The 16,856-nt window shown below is 40.7% G+C and overlaps 1 protein-coding gene across 1 annotated transcript; it reads left to right on the top strand.

Moving 5' to 3' along the window:
* The first annotated feature begins 4,668 nt into the window (after positions 1–4,668).
* Positions 4,669–16,532, top strand: CMTM6 (CKLF like MARVEL transmembrane domain containing 6). Its single transcript, XM_051789057.1, has 4 exons — positions 4,669–4,943; positions 9,641–9,817; positions 10,732–10,830; positions 12,323–16,532. The coding sequence occupies exons 1-4, from the start codon at positions 4,818–4,820 to the stop codon at positions 12,470–12,472; spliced, it is 552 nt and encodes a 183-aa protein (XP_051645017.1). The 5' UTR covers positions 4,669–4,817; the 3' UTR covers positions 12,473–16,532.
* The last annotated feature ends 324 nt before the right edge of the window (positions 16,533–16,856 follow it).

A 16,856-nucleotide genomic window follows, 5' to 3' on the forward strand; every position in this document is an offset into this window, starting at 1 on the left:
AAAAGGAAAACATCTGAGAATGTTTCTGTGTAACCTGATGGCTGTGGCTTCGGCTTCTTGTTTCCCACTGATGAGACCAAGATTTTCGTGGTGGTTTGTCCTCTTGAGCTGCAATTCCCCCAACTACTACTTTGGTGAGTGTAGGCAATTAGGTGGGATCTACCAGAACTATCATGCAAAATGAGTCTCTGTGACAAAAGGCTCTTTTTGCGAAATGTGGTGCCAATAAATCCTTCTCCCTTTTATCCCTCCTTCCCCATCAAGTCGGGCACCAAACTAAATAAGCTGGGTAAAACAATGAAGCTAATTTGGCAAGGATACTTCTGCATAATCCGTCATTGTGCTTTCTTGCTCTAGTTTGAGAGGGGGGAAGTTTGCGATTACCCCAATTTTAAAAAGAGTAACAGCATGCATAACATTGATTTTGCTTCTAAGCACTCTTGTGTGCCTTTAATACTTTAATGCAAAGTACAAAGTTTCAGACTAGCACATCAGATGCAAAAAGCAGAGGTAATACAAGAACTACAGGGGACAATTTTATAACAATACTTTTTAAATGCTTTGCAGTATGAACACTGAAAAAAATGCTACAATAAGTAAATTCCTTTAGACTTTCAGGGCTAGTTCTATGTAGACAAGGAGCTGATTAGCTTCAAACTAAGTTGTTTCAGGGGAATTTTATAAATTTCCTCTTCCTGCTTCTCTCTACCCTGTTCCTACATCAGTTCTTTTGAGTATACTATTTATAATATAGCTGTTCTGCAGATTTTAAGCTTGAAATTTTTGAGTAAATGGCCACTTTATTTCCAGACAAGTCATATTTTTCAACTGAAAATGGCAGTCTCTGAAATGTGTACGTGACTTTAGGTTATATGGAGTAGCTACTATATTAAACTTAAATTTTTAGTGATACATCTGAAATGCAAGCAGCAGGCTGTTGGGCTGCCATCTCCTCTTGGGGAGCAAAGAGTTCGTAGTGGGACACCTGCAGCTGCAGAACTGTTGCCTATTGAATACCTCATGGCTTAATTCTTCACAGTGCCATGCAGATGCACAGAGAAAAACACTGACAAGTGGAAATGTGGGAATTTTGGGGGTTTTCATCTCTTGTGCCATAAGGGATACTTAGAAATAGCTGTTTAAAAGCTCAATTCTTCAGCTGTTTAAAAATCACACATTCTAGCATGTTAGTATGGTGATTGGGATTTGTGAAGTTCAGTTGCAATACTGAGCCCAAAAATAGAGTTTCAAGAGCTAAAGAAGCTTCAGTAGATGCAACACATTTAACTCAGTCTTTTCTGAGCAATTTGTTGCAGTACTTGGAATATTCTGCTTGCTTGCTAGTCATCCTGAATTTACTTCATGTAATACACAGTGATAGTCATGAACAAAAGCTGTTGAGAGGCCTACGTGAGAACATCAAAATGAAGGAGAAAGACATGCCTCTGACAGGCTGTTTTCAGTAAAGTTCCCCAGTGCAGTAGCAATAAACCTCAGTGCTCTTACAATGAAACCAAGTCTGTCTCCTTTGGTGGTTTGGGCTTTTAAGCTGCCTTCCCATTCCTCTACTTCCTTCTCCCTCGCCTTCTGAGAAGAAAAATGAAAAGTCCCACAAATGCATTTATGAACATGGGAAAAGGAGAACATTCATTCATGAGTGTAAGGGACTCAGGCTTTAGCATCACGTTGTAACACAGCACACAGATAGTGCCAAAGAGCCACCAGGGATCACTTGATGAAAACGGTGATGCAGCATGGCCTGAATCCACCTTATTATTGTGGCTGGCATTTACTCAACTGTTTCAAGGAGCTCCTGTCACACTTTTTTGTAAATTATTTCAACACTGGGGGCGAGAAGTAGCGACTGTCATACAGCTCTACTGTATACACTGCAATCTCTCCTAATGAGGTGGCTTTCTCAACTTAATTGCTATTGCTTTTTGGTCACTATGGAAGGTATCTTGGAGAAGATGTAATGAGGGAGAAAACTAGGTCACTCATCACTAATCTGCTTCCACCGATCTCCCACTTTGCCTGGCTGACTGGAGATGTTACCACAGCTCAGCATCTAACTGCAGGGCTGCTTCTCTGCCACCATGTCCTGCCTTTAGCTCTGGTCCTGCCATTCCAGCAGAGGCTGCGGTGGGGTAAGAAAGACTTCTCTATGCGGAAAACTGTCAGATGTAGCACATGAATGAAAGGAAACTAATGGATGCATATCTGGAATGGGATTTCCATCACATCACAGCCAGCCAGTTACTATTATTTCCATTACACATAATTATTATTTATTGTAACTGTTATTTTGATTCCCTATTTAAGGGAAAGAAACTACACTTGAAAGATAGTGCTGATGAAAAGGGTGAGGAACACCTGCTGCACCTGTGTGAAGAGCAGCATTGGTATGATTTAACATCATGCTTTAAGTATTTTTAATCTATCAGATCCTATGCTGTTGTCCAGTTTTCATTTCTTCTCTGTCCCAAGAACTCACAGTTCCCATGGTTTTGCTGTTGTTTTGCTGTGTCTCCTTATAAATAAATAAATAAGGTGGCCTCAATAAGTTAGGCTTTAAATGGCACGCTAACCTTTATCATTCATGCATCATTGACATATATTTCCTGCAGAAGGCCTGAACAGGAAACCAACTCTTTTTACAGGCAGAAGTAACTAGAAAGAGGTTGCCATCTACATTATCTTTCTTAGGCTTCTCTCATGTTTCTGTGGCTCCTTGGAAAGCAGGCTGTCCTCAAGACAGTTGTCTTCAGTACTAACATCTCTGTCCGTAACCTAGCCATGCTGCATGAAGGCATTCATAAAGACTCAAAACGGAACAATTACAAAATAGCCTTTAATGCTACCAAACATCTTAAAAGAGCTGACAATTGCTTCTATCTTGGTTAAGTCCTGTCCCACTCAGACCACAGCATAGCCTAGACATGTACTTTGTGGCTTTGGAGTTATTCAACCAGTTTTGAAATATTATCGAGGAATAAAACAAAACTAAAAGGGAATTTCCTTCAGAAGAGAGATGTCAGCCTCTGTCACATAATCTTACTTATAAAGTACTAGTGTAAAAAAAGGTAACGAAGGCACTGGGGACTTATAAGCAGTAACAGTAAATTTGCCTGACTACACCTACTTGCTCAGTCCTGTAGCCTGGGATGCTGCCAACAGAGCTGTGTTAGATTCATTCCAACTCCAGGCAGAAGCTAGGGCACACCCAAAGTGATACCTCACTTTAGCAGAAACTCCCATGCTTTGGGAATTAGAGGACTTGCCCTACTCATTTGCCTCTCAAGCCAGTTCCTGCAGCCAAACATTGTTTATGGCACAGACAAATCTGTACCATCTGCCTGGGGACACCATATGTTCCCCTGGCTTGTGTTGTCTTACTTTGAGAAGTCAGGCAAACAGACTGCTGGTATGCACTCAGCATGGAGCATAGCCCAGCTGCTTATATCTGGCCCATACTGCTGCATCTGTCCAGTTAATGGGGGCTTTGACAGAGTTGCAGAGACTCCTACCTCCTGTAGCACACACACTCCCACTGCACCATGTGGTTCCAAAAGAACTGTCTGATCAGCCTGATCTCCCTAGCAGGGAATATGTTCCTACACAGCTAACGTTAAGAAAGTAAATCATATTTTCTATGAGTAGATTTCTCTCAGATTTCTACCACTAGATCTAATCAGCCTATTAAATTTGACTGAGTTTAAGTAAGTGAAATATAACTGAACTTGACTATGAAGGACCATAATAGATTATGTGGATCATAATATAGAAGTGAATGTAACACACTTTTGCTTACATACAACGGGCTTAATCTACTCTTAGTAGGCATCAAAATCTTCAGCTTCTTTTAAAAGTTGATTTGGGTAAAGGTAGTATATTAGGATAGACTTGGGGATATGTATGTTTTCTCTCATTGACAACAAAGAATGTCTTCAATGAGAATGATTCTTCCCCTGTACTCGGCACTGGTGAGGCCACACCTTGATTACTGAGACCAGTTCTGGGCCTTTCTATTCCGGAAGGACATTGAGGAGTTGGAGCGAGTCCAGAGAAGGGCAACAGAGCTGGTGAAGGGTCTGGAGCACAAGGTCTATGAGGAGCAGCTGAGGGAGCTGGGGTTGTTTAGCCTGGAGAAGAGGAGGCTTGGGGGGGACCTTATTGCTCCCTGCAACGACCTGAAAGGAGGTGGTAGCCAGGTGGTGGTCGGCCTCTTCTCCCAGGCAACTAGCAACAGGTCAAGAGGCTGTAGTCTTAAATTGCACCACAGGAGGTTTAGGTTGGACATTAGCAGGAATGTCTTCACAGAAAGAGTGATTAGACACTGGACTGGGCTGCCCAGGGAGGTGGTGGAGTCACATCCCCGGAGATATTTGAGGGAAGACTGGATGTGGCAATTAGTGCCATGGTCTAGTTGACATGGGAAAGCTCTGGCTTAAAAAACTCTTCTGATATCGTAATTTCGTGTGACAACTGAAGAGTGGATAATCTTGTAAACGTTATTTAACGAGCCCCGTTTACAGACCTGAGCACAGACCGGGGCCTGAGGCAGCCCCCGCGGTCCCGGCCCTCCCCGCCGCCCGCCCCTCACACACCGGCCCCGCCCGCCGCCGCCAGGGGGAGCGATGGCGCGCGCCGCAGGAAGCGCCTTTGTCCCGCCGGGACCAACCGCCGGGTCCAACCGCCGCCTTGCCCGGGGCCCCTCCCGACGCCTTCCCCTTCTCCCTCCCCGCCCCTCCCGCCGCCTCCGCCGCCCTTTTGCTTTTGCTTTTTTCCCAGCTGACAGCCGGCGGCCCGGCCCGGCCATGGAGAACGGTGCCGTCTACAACGAGACCACCGAGCCGGAGGCGAAGCGGCCCCGCCGCCGCCCCTTCGCCTGCACCCTGCGGCACCTGCCGGGGTGGCGGCTGCCAGCGAAGGCGGTCCAGGCGGTGAGTGCCCTCCTCGCCTCGCGGGGCGTGCCGGGCCTGGCGCGGAGGCAGCATCCCCTTGACAGATTGGCTGCCCGGGGCCGCGGGATGAGCCCGGCGGGCGGCGGGGTGGGGGCGAGCAGCGGGCGGGGGCCGTCGTGGTGCCCTGCGCTGGGATGGAAAGGAGCATGTTGTGATGACCTTCGGGTAGTCTCCCGCCGCTTAAAAATTAAACTCGCTGGCCGAGCGCGGGGCTGGGGAGATGGCCGTGCACAGGCTTCGTGGGAAGGGCTCCTGTCGTTTAGAAAAGGGCTGGCTCCGCCGGGAAGATGTCCTGACTTGAGACGTGGCATGGGGACACTGAAGCTGTGCAGACTTGTAACTCAGGTGAAAAGTCGGCACGGTGCCTTATAATGCAGGCTCAAGAGTTTTTCATGGCGGGGAAGTGGCAGGAGTGTTCCTTTTCCATGTCCGAGCTACAGCAGTAGGTGCTGACATGTGATGGCCGTCGGCGTCGTGCGGCCGAGGTGCGGTGCTGCAGCCGGCGTGGTTCAGCTGCCTGTTGGCCTTCCAAACCACCTGCTCTGGCTTAAAATCTGAGGGAAACCTCACCAGGAAACTTAGTATTTTTTTCTGAGGATCACATTGGATGAAAACAGGATGTAGAAGCCTTTGGTTGAACCTCACAATAGGGCAGTATAACGGGGAAGGGTTTACTGGGTCATGATATCCAGACCTCCCTCTCCTGCTGCTCCTGCAGCCCTTTTGTAAGCCTGTCATTCTACACTGTCTGTGCTAAAACCAGAGTGCTCACTTCTCCCATAATTTGTGGTAGAAAATTCCACCAGAAAAGTGTACTGTTGATGGTGGCCCATTGCACAAGACGTCACTTCATCTCAGGCAGTCCTGGGCCCAACAGGAAATAAAAGGCTCATGTTCTGCTTGCTTTTTTGGTGCATGCAATGTTGTTCCTGAACACATTAAGCAGTTGGGCTCGCAGTTCAAACTCCTGTTTGTTCTGTGCCTGCTGATGGGCTCTTCCAGAATGTGCCAGTTTGGCTGCTGCTAAGGACGTGAGGAGCATCATTCTCAAGTACTGGCAGGGAGGTAGTGAAACCAGCAGTGGAAAAGGGCAGCTGACTGTAAATGTGTGTCACTGTACATTTTGCAGCCAACACAGTGGCTTTTTAGTCAGATGTGTCATGCTCACAGGAATTGTAGGTGATTTCCAACCCTTTCTCATTACTTCGCCAGAGGACATTTAGTTTTTAAACTTCGTCTCATACACAGTCAAAACCCTCAATGAAAAACATAATATGCTTCAATGCTGGTAAAGGTAACGCTGCCAAAAATAAAGTTTTCTAAGAGTATTTTAAAAAATCACACCCAAGAATGCTTTCAATAAATATAACAGGACATTAGCTTCATCTAATGGAGATTAATAAAGTAAGATGTGCTGGCTGTTGTTCCCTGATAAAGAGATCATTTATTTTGGTGGGTTCATTGACTACAATAAAATAAGCGATTACATATACAAATTTACCGGTGTACCAAAGTCTTAAAATGTTTAATTATTTATAAAATTTTCTAGGTAGGAAGAAGAAAAATTATCATTCTAATCAGGATGAATAGGTGCTCGATATGCTCCTAAATAATTAGCAGTTTATGGCCTGCACCCATCTGTCAGTGAGAGGAAAAAGAAGATGGAGTTATAGTTGTTCGCCCTCCTAATTGCCAACATTTTTTGCTCCGTTTTTGTAACCCTTTATCAAAATGCACAGATCTTGGAGTTATTGGTTAAAACACTTTAAACAAGCCCCCGAAATTCCAGAAGGTGGAAGGAAGCCTCAGTCTCTGTGGTAAGAAAAAGGTTTCAGTTTTGGGAAAGTGTTGATTTTTGGAAATGCCAGTGACGGTCTTTAACACCTATAACCTTTGTGTTGCAATAGTGGTTTTTAGTGGGATAATCACTCTGCTAAACAGGGTATTGCAATCAGAAAGTGAGCTCTCCTCATTATAGTGATCAAATGTTTGATAAAATACTGTGAAATCACCTGCAGAAAACTGGTTTCTGGACCTAAGAAATACTTTTCTTCAGATTAATAATGGCATACGTTGTAACCTTAGCCTGTTCTTTTGGGCAGTTGAAATAAGGAAAATGTGACTGCCAAAAGGATGCTGAGAGGCATGTTATTGCATGGGTTTCTAGATTGTTGTTGTTTTGTTATAAATAGGTGGAATGTTTTTGTTAGTCCGTGACTGGTTCAAATTCTGTGCAAAGGTAAATGGCACAGTGTATATTGTGCCAAGATTGAGGTAGAAACAAATTCTTATCTAAAAGAGAAATAGTTGTCATCAACTATTGTTTATCTTTAACCAAAATGCCCTAACTGGAAAGGAAAGTTGTAATTCAGCCCTAAATATCTGCTCTTTTTCTGAGCTGTTCACTTTCTATAGTATTATATATAGTGTAGGGTATTAGCAAGTCCACCCATCTGAACTAGAAGATTTTGTGCTGGGAATACCACTGCCAAGCATCTTCACAGGCCTGTTAGCACATTCATTGATCTGCTCTATTTTTGTAGCATTCTTTTGTAGCTTTTTACTTATTAAATCTCCTTTACAAACCTGACACTTGTGTAGAAAATTCCAACATTAATGTCAATATCAATGAATAACTTCTTGCTGGTAAGGGACAGATAAAGCTGTTTAATTTCTGGTGTCCCTACAGACAGATAGGACTAATAATAAAATTAAAAAGAACCCAAAACAACTCCTTCTCTAACAGTGCTTTTTGTATTTAAAACTATTTTTTTTGCAGTAGGACAACAGCATAATTCCTTTTGTTTCTGATAATGGTATCAAGAAGCAAACTAAGAAACCCAAGGAGAATTCTCTGGCGTCTTACGTGCTATTGGTACACCAACTTAATCAAAGAACTTAAAGTTTTTCCAGCCAAAGTTTTTTTATTGATATGCTCTATTTTATTGTTCAACTTATTAATAAAAAATTGAACACTGACTTGGAAAGCCCCACACAGGATTCCACTTGATAAATCTCATGTATTTAACACAGAACTGCTTAAAACTGTTCTTTGAGTGGGATTTTTTTCAACTTGTTTGTACACTCAGTGGTGAGGCTTTTTTCAGTTATTTTGAAAGTATAAGTCAGTTATTTAAATAGAAGTATAAGTCTGTTCTATTTAAGGATGGGTTTATTTCCTATCTGTTCTGTTTCAGCCCAGATGAAAGCAATGGCATTCAGTTTTCAGTGCTTATAAAAAGAGATAGCACTACACATGAAAACATATCTCACAACTGACCTTGTGAAAAATGTGAAATTGAAAGTCATTGGACGCAGCTGTAAGCAGATCTTTTTAAATGCAAAAAACCCCATAAAAATCGGAAATTCAGAATTCAAAACATTCATTAGACAGCCATTGTAGTCACGGTTTTAGGTCCGAGGGCTGCTGAGAAGTTTGTGTTGCCAGCCACTGCAGGAGAAAAGGGAAGAATGTGGAGGCCTGGTAGTAATATTGCAGTTTCCCAGCTCAGCTTATTTCCCTTTCAGAGCTCCTGTTTACTTTATATGATTGTAGCATTTTCAAAACATCATTCTTTGAAGTGCCCTTCTGAGGTCTGGCTTAGCAGGGGGAATTTACAGTTCCTACTGCTAAATTGTTGTTCTTGTTTTTACTGTTAAAAACCTGAAACCGAAGACCAGTGGTTACTTTCTGAGAATTCTGAATTTTAGAATTTGATTTTTTTTTTTAAGAACTGTCAACCTCATTATTGCTCATATACTCTTATTAAAAGTATGATCGTCATCCTTATATCATTCTCAATTTTATGACCGAGTCTGATTTCTGGTAATGGTTTTCTTATAATTTGGTGAACTCCATACTAAAAGGATCTATAAAGCTGTATCAACTTTATGGGATGAAGGAAACTAGCAAGAAGTGGCCAAAATAAGAGAACAGTTAAATAGAGCAATATTCTTTCTTGTACAATAAAATAGTAGAAAATCCAGCAGTTATTAATTAACTCATATTCTTTCCTCAAAACATACTGTGGCAGGAAGGTGAAGATGAGCTTCTGCATAGATTAAATATTGTCCAACGTAGCTTAAACACAGTTTGAAGTTTTGGTTCCTACAGAAATATTTGAGCTTCTGTCGTTAGTGGGTCATAAGCACGCGAGCTGTTGGCTCCCTGTACTTTCCCTGGAGTTTTATCAAGCAAGGTGACATCAGCTGTAAACTATCAGGGAGGTAGCTGAGTGTGTCATTGCTGCCCAGTTTCCCCCACTTCCCTGAACCCAAATGCATTTAAAACTGAGTGCAGCTGTAAGTAGTAAGGGATAGCATTTTCGCTTGTTCTGAGCAGGATGTGTGCTCCCCATGCTGCCTTCCTCGTCTGCTTCCAACTGGCAGTTGCACAAAACCCCAAAACAGGAATCTTGACTGTTAATCCAGAAGCTTATGTTTGGCAGTGTGCTCAGCTTACCTGAGTAGTTTATCAATCACCTTTAGCAGCAACTGTAAACCATGTCATTTTATAATTATTTATGCCTGTAAGAAAACAGTGCAGCATTTTACCAGACTTTTTGTAGATTGAGGATTTTCCTCATAGCTATCTTTATTGATGTTCATATCAGAGATGTCTGTTTGCTGAATATATTAGAGGCTTGCTTCAACTCAAGCATGTTATTTGTTTGCAGATTTTCTCCTTTGTGGCTGTTACTTGTGAAGAAATTGTGCAGGATTGCGGCAATTGTGGTGGACTTTACTTCTTTGAATTCACTAGCTGCAGTGCCTTTCTTTTGAGCCTCCTGATTCTGTCTGTGTATTGCACTGATGTATATGAAACACTGGGGGAAGATAAAGTAGAGAAACTGGTAAGGAAATTTGTTTTTTTTAAAAAACAAAGTGCATAAAGACTGCTGTGGAGTAAAAAGGCTATGCAGAATGAATCTCCTTTTCTTCTCCATTTAAAGGGTAGGTTAAAGTAGTTTATAGTTAAAAAATGATCAAACTTTGATCAAAAATGAACTCCCTTTTATATTGACAACTTTTCCAAAACTGTCACATTGGCTACCTGCAGGATTTTAGGATTTGTGTGAAAAAATCTTTCACAGAGACTAATGCTGCTGTATAGCCATCACATATATGTATATAGACAGAATAAAGTTCACTGCCAGCATGATGCTTGTAATTTATCAGTTTACCCTGTCTGTTTTCCTACTGGATGTAGCCTACCTCCTTTTTGGTAATGATCATACTTGTTACAGTGTATGGTTTTATATTTCAGAAAATCCAGCAGTGGGAGAAGGTTGCTCTGTAAAGTCAGTAAGAACATTATACTGTCTTACAAGTGTCCCTTCCTACTTGCCTTCAGAGAAAACAGTTGGGGTTTTATGTGAAGGTAAAGTTAAGGGAGTGTAGTAAAAGATTTGAATGAGCACATTTACTTACAGGTTTCTAAATTCCCAAATCTTTTACATAGGGAATAATACTAGCATGGTTGTTCTGAGGTTGAATTTGAGTGTGAAAAAAGTTAGGTGAAATTAATTAAATACTTAAAAAGGACAAAAATGGGGGAGACTTAAATATCTGATAATGTTGTTTAAATAGCCGATAATATTGAATGTCATTTGGAATGTAGTTGTAAAATATATTTTCTGAAGATTCCATTAGCATGAAGTTTCAAAACATAAATTCACAGGCAGGTTAACTCAGCTGCTGTTATGATGTTTGTTCTCTTCAGGTAACCCATCTACAATTCAATAACGTTTTTTCTTTATATTTGCAGAATTTTTGGGCCATGCCAGTCATAGCTGCCTGGTTTGTGTTAGCATCAATAGTGTTTGCTCTGACCAGCTCTGGCTCTGCTGTTGAAAGTGTTGCATGTGTAAGTCTTAAAATGGCAGGATTTACTTTGTAATTATCTGGTATGTTAATTTCTCTGCCCTTTTAACTTCACTCAATTTGCAGGGAAAAAACTGGGCAGGGAATAGAATTCAGTGTATTGTGATGTTTCAGGGGGAATTAACTATTTCAGAACTTCCAGAAACTTAACATAGGAAATCCAAACAGCAGGCATTCCTGAGGATTGCTGAAAAGTTCTGTGTGTACTTGCAGCTCCCCAGCATTTTCCTGCTGGGAAGCTCTCTTGAATTTGTTTTATTTTCTGTCGTCTGTTGTTTCTGTCGTCTGTTGTTGTTTCAATGTTGTTTCAATGTTTTGCAGCTTCCCCAGTTTTCTGATACCCTGCTTCTGAAATTCCTTTTTTCCCTTCAATTGTCCTGTCATAATGCCACCTGCTTACAAAGTCAGCAAGAAACTTTTTGCCAGGTGTTACAAAGCATATGTGGACAATGCTGACTTGCAAAGGCTGCAATAAGAGCAGCATTTTCCTCAGTGACAGAAATAGTCAGGGCACGCAAGGCACTGAAGAGGCTTTGGGATGCTGTGGATATCATAATTCCTTAGTCATTTGGCACTTCTTTTGAATAACCCTGGAATTGTGAATATGTTAGTTTAAAACATCAAATTTTGATTTCATTCTTGAACAAGGAAAAATGAGTTAGAAAAGAAAGCAAGATAATTCTGTTCCACAGGCAGGATGAGCTACTAGAGATGCACACTTTTGTATAGTTATCTTCTGTGATGTTCATATATTTAGACCTAATAGTTTCAGTATAAAGTCTTTCAGGTTTGGTTTGTTTTTTTTTTTTTGGTGCAGGAAAAATAAAAACTATTGTGATTTAACACTTACTAGCGTCAAACTGCTTTGGACCAAACCAGTTGTGTAAAATTTAGGTAGAGTTAGAATAGCGCATGTTTCTTTCCTAGTTTGAAAGAAGCAGCTAATAACAGCTTTCTCCTTACCACTATCTTGCCAAGACTAGTAACAAAATGTCATTCACAAAATGTCTTTTTGTTCTCCCTTGCTGACCCTGTAAGGCCTTGCGTAGGGTCTACAGATCTCATCTCCCTTCACCTTCCATGTGTTGCTCTTCTTCATTTACTCTCTTCAATCAGCAATCATCTCTTGGATAAATACTCTGTTATATCACCAATACCATACTGCTTTAGTAACTGATTTTTGGCAATAAAATTAATATATTTTTATTATTAAGGGCTGTTTAGAACACAGTATAGAGTTCACATGTGATTAAAAGAATGAAAACTGTAAAAACTTCTGCATTAAATGTGCTAGAATTATGAATTCTGATCTGTTTCTAATTTAAATGGAACTATCAATATAAGGAGGACTGTAATCTTAATATGTAAGTGTTATTAATGTATGCAAATGGTCCAGCAAATCTCTCCAGACAATGTTAGGATACTGTTACTGTTTTTATGCATTTTAAAATCACATATTTCTTTCACTTTCACAGACATTTGGATTTCTTGCAAGTATTGCATTTGTAGTTGAATTTGTTATACAGTGCATTCACAGGCGAAAGCAAAACGTCGCTGGACAATCTGAAAATCCTGGTAACACTCCGAGAGCCACAGAAAATCAGCCATTGAATAAACAAACCTAACTTCACGAAATTGTTTCTTTTTTTTTTTTTTTAAACGGAGCAAACTTAAATGAACTTTCAGTGCACTGTAGGTAACAACTTCTGTCTCTTAATTCTAATCGGTTTTGTACACATTGCTCATCAAAATTTTGATAGATCCCTAGGTCAAGTAATGGCATCTTGAGCACAGTGTTCTAAGGTAACTGGTCCTGCCTAATGACTGGTCTTGTCACCTGCCCAGGTGACATGCACTAAAAACCTTGAGTCTAACTAACTTAAGGACAACACACAATCAATGTGCTGATTTGATTTTGGCAGAGGTAACTAAAGGTTAATGTCTGAGGCATAAATTCTGAGATATAGCCTAAAGATATTTCCTGTATAAATGGACCGGATGCTTCTGTTATGAGTTATAAATTAGAACAGCAAAATTCACTTTTGTACTTAATCAAACTGAATGTGAAAGGGATACCTAGTTGGAACCTTACAGAAATGCTTATCCTTACAGAAATGCTTATCCTTACATAAGGGGGTTTGGGTTTTTTTACTATTCTTGTGTCTCAGTTCTGTCTGTGGAGATCAGTTTAGTGGAATAGTGACTGTAGGGGTTTTATGGGGAGGGTAATGTAAATGGTATATTAAGGAGACAGTTTTGCACCCCATGATTGTCCAAGTTTGGACTTGTATACCAGAATCTTCTTTCAGATGGTTTGAAAAGCTATAAAATTTGCAGGAAGAAACTTGAAAAGCCACCTGGGGGAGGAACATGATAAAGAATAGATATTTTCATGAAGTAATCTCAAAAGTAGAAATCAGAATATCAATGGGAAAAACCTAACAGCCCATTGGTACTATCCTGGTGAATGTTGCTTGCAGAGTTAATACATATGCATCTTGATTATGCACAGATAATGCTAAGTTCTGCCAGAATGGTTGTGAACCTTACTATTTTCTGTGTTTATAAATATGTGGCAGTACCTTGAGAGTTCTTGCTACTGACTTGCTCAGTTGGTAAACAGGTCAATAAGCATTTTTAGCCTCGATTTGCTTTGAAAGCGACAGTCTGTAGGTCTGCAAGAAACACTACTGATATGACAAGTATCAGACAAGTGACAGATGTGTCAGACCAGATGTTGATGGCTGTAAAAGAAATGAAGGGGTGCAAAAGCATTTTTCAGTTGTCTGAGGTAGAAGCAAGATGCTACACCTCTTCTAAGAGAAAAGCCTTCGAAAGCAGAGCAAATTGCTGTAAGCCAGGAGACATTTCAAAATACCAAAGCAAATGAGAAAAAGCTGATTATGCAAAAACAGTTCTTGTTTGAGTGCTCATGACATTTGCCATGTCTTAAGTCCATTTCATCACTACCCTAGTCTGACATGTTCATAGTCCTATAAGCTGTTGTGGCAGCACTGAGACTAAGCCCCCCAGAAATAGGCTGAGCAAGCTGTATTTGGGAAAGGAAGAAGAAGCTGTTGTAAGACAAAGGACTGTAATAGCAGATCAATGATTTTTTTTTTTCCATTGCTGCCACTTTCTGATGAATGTGAGTTTGTGATGTTCTCCCTCTATAGCCTGAGACTTAAGCCTAACGCTACGCTTTGCTTGGAGGATGTAAAATTTTGACAGGTGGTGTGAAGCACCAAGTTAAAGCTGTAGCTTGGTTTCAGACCTATGGATGAAAGAGACGTTTCCTTCCTACAATTTCCTGTACTGTAAAGAAGAAATGCTCTTCAGACTGGCTTTTTTCCCTTTGTATTTATTAGTCTTCATTTGCACTAAAACCTGATCTTAGTGTAGGTGTACAGAGCTGTAGCTGTCTCTGATAACTGTGTAGCCTAGAGCTGGTTTGTTTACAAGTGGTGCTACTGATGATACAAAATATCCATAGTGAGAAATATCTCTACTGTGATCTGCAATCTCTTACTTTGGGGATCATGCCTATGTGATTAACATTCGAAGGGGGGGGGGTCTCATTTTTTTTCTTATTGCCTAGGATACTACTGAATTTGCTTTCACATCAAAATGTCTGTAGTCTCTAAATCTTCATCTGTAATGAATAGCTGTAAATATAGTGTAAGAGCAACACTGTGCTGCTGATATTTATTAAGCAATGCGGCACCATGGCATGACTTTTATCTTGAGGTAATTTTTTCTGTAATTTTTCTCAGCTTGGAAATATGTTACTAGGGGTCTGGGTTTTGCTTGCTTTTTCTATACACTTTTCCCCACCTAAAGTGCTATGTTGCTGGTGTCCGTTCCTGAACTGGAGATACTGGTACCAAAAGGGATCTGTAAAGTCATCTCTCTGCCTTGGCAGTTTACCTGGCAATAATCTGTCACATAGTAATTAAATACAACAAGCAAGTCACATATTGGTTATAGATTTAAGGCAATTGCTAAATTGTTGCTTTCAAACCAGTTGTTGGCTAACATGCATGGTGGTACTGTTAATCCTAGGTTCCTCATCAGGTGTTCTTTTCTTAATCCTAACAACTCATAAAGTGCTCTTTTTGTTATTTTTTTTTAGTAGTTGAGAAGCAGGTTCGGTAGTGTGTATGCTGTTCTCTGCTTCTGTTAGGTCATTTTCTTAAATGCTTTATCAGTTTCCTATAGCTTCTTAGTTTTCCTTATCACTCCTTGCTCCTCTGCCCTTTCAGGTTAGGAAGGGGAGAGCTTTCTTGCTGCAGTGGCTGAGCAGATTGGTCTCCTGCAGTCTGGACATGCCCCCATTGATGCTTCTGGTGTCAGGTGCTGGCTTTATATGTCTGCCTTTTAATTAGACTGATCCTAGAGAATGCCGTTGGAGCCACATTAAATGTCTGGTTCTGCAGGAGCTCTGTGTGTGTGGCTGGATGTCTCTTACCCCTCCCATGCTCTGTCAGCAAAGTGGTTTGCTTGTTTCCCACCCTGCTTCTGATGAAATCAGCCTACCTTATTTAAATTACCTATTTAAACTGTCTCCATTAAGGTGGCTGATTTTGCTTAAGTGGTTTAGGAATTCTTAAGGAGAATGGTGGGAACTCTGGTAAAAGTGCTGTTAGAGGCAACTGTCTCAAATTTCATCTTCCTTTTGCAAAGCAACCATCTCTGTACATCATAACTGGTGGTAAAACCTGTGGAAAGAAGCAACTGTCCCAGTACATCTGTCTGGGGATTGTCTTCTCCATTCTTCACCACAGTGCTTGGCAGTGGTGTTGCAAGCCTGCTCAGACACATAAAAGCTTTAGTGTTTTCCAGCTGAGCACATCCAAAAATATTTAAAGGTTCTGCACCCACTTTCAGGCTTTGTTTACAGTGCCTTGAGAATCAGCGGAGAGGATTCTCCAGGACATGCGAGGACTCGTTCAGTGGCTGGACTGTGAGCTTCTTCTCTGAAAATCTGCAGTGGGCATTATATAGATGGTTAATTTTTGTTTGGCATTTAGCCCACATTAAAATCACAGTGCTACCAGTGCTGTGTGGTTCTGAGTATGGGAAGGAATTGTGCCTTACTGCCTGCACTCTGTGCTTCACAATAGCAGGGAAGGGTTGTGGTCTGTTACAGCTGAGTTCTACCTTTGCACCTTCCAACCTGGAAGAGCAGTGAGTGATCTCATGCAAATCTCAGAGCTCAGCACAAGATGTTTTTGCATAATGGCTGTCACGGTAATCCTCATTCAAATTTGTGCACTAAAAATACCAAGCTTTCTACACTGAAGGGAAATATTTTATGAAATTTTTGAAAGGTTCTGTAAAATTTTAATGACTCAAGATGCTGGTGGTGCCTTTAAGATGGAAATTCATCTCTGTTTTAGTCTACTGCTGTAAACATAAGCAGTTTTCTTGATATTAAATGTTATGCTGGTCAGAACTTAAGTGATTTTTAATGTTTATGAAATCATGATGATAATACAATGATTTTATATTTAATAAAAATTTTATACAATTTTGTTCCCAGTGTTGCCTTGAATTTCCATCTAAATAATTTTGAAATGCTTAAATTCTTTTCCCTTTTAAACCTGTGATCTTTTTTACTGTATTATGCTTTCTTGTTCTAAAGAACTTTATAAAATATTTTGTAATAATTTTAAAATAAAATATTAGTAAATAACCTAAGTGTTTCTTGTTTTGGCCTCTATGATTTGGTGTTGCTATGTAGTTCTCCTAGAGCCAACCATAGGAAATAACATCATTCTTTGTTCCTGGTTTGGAGGAAAGAGCTTGCATTGTGTTTGCCAGTTAACTGGGGAAGAGGGTCTGACTTGCAAAGCTGGACGTTCTCACGGAAAGCTCCCAGGAGAAAAGGTCTGATAAGGTCAGTATTGCCTCTGACAATAGGGTCCAGCCAAACTAGTTTGCAGTAGCCTTTACATACCCTGCTCTTTAGGTTACTGTGACAAGCATAATCCAAGTGCTGCTCTTTCC

The sequence above is a fragment of the Manacus candei genome, unplaced genomic scaffold (assembly GCF_025592945.1).
Source record: "Manacus candei isolate 608988 ecotype Guabito, Panama unplaced genomic scaffold, ASM2559294v1 h1tg000026l, whole genome shotgun sequence".
Taxonomy (NCBI): Eukaryota; Metazoa; Chordata; class Aves; order Passeriformes; family Pipridae; genus Manacus; species Manacus candei.

Coding starts and splice junctions, on each gene's coding strand:
- CMTM6 (XM_051789057.1), top strand. CDS start 4,818: ATGGAGAACGGTGCCGTCTACAACGAGACCACCGAGCCGGAGGCGAAG. Junction 4,944..9,640: donor CAGCGAAGGCGGTCCAGGCG/GTGAGTGCCCTC, acceptor ATTTGTTTGCAG/ATTTTCTCCTTTGTGGCTGT. Junction 10,831..12,322: donor CTGTTGAAAGTGTTGCATGT/GTAAGTCTTAAA, acceptor TCACTTTCACAG/ACATTTGGATTTCTTGCAAG.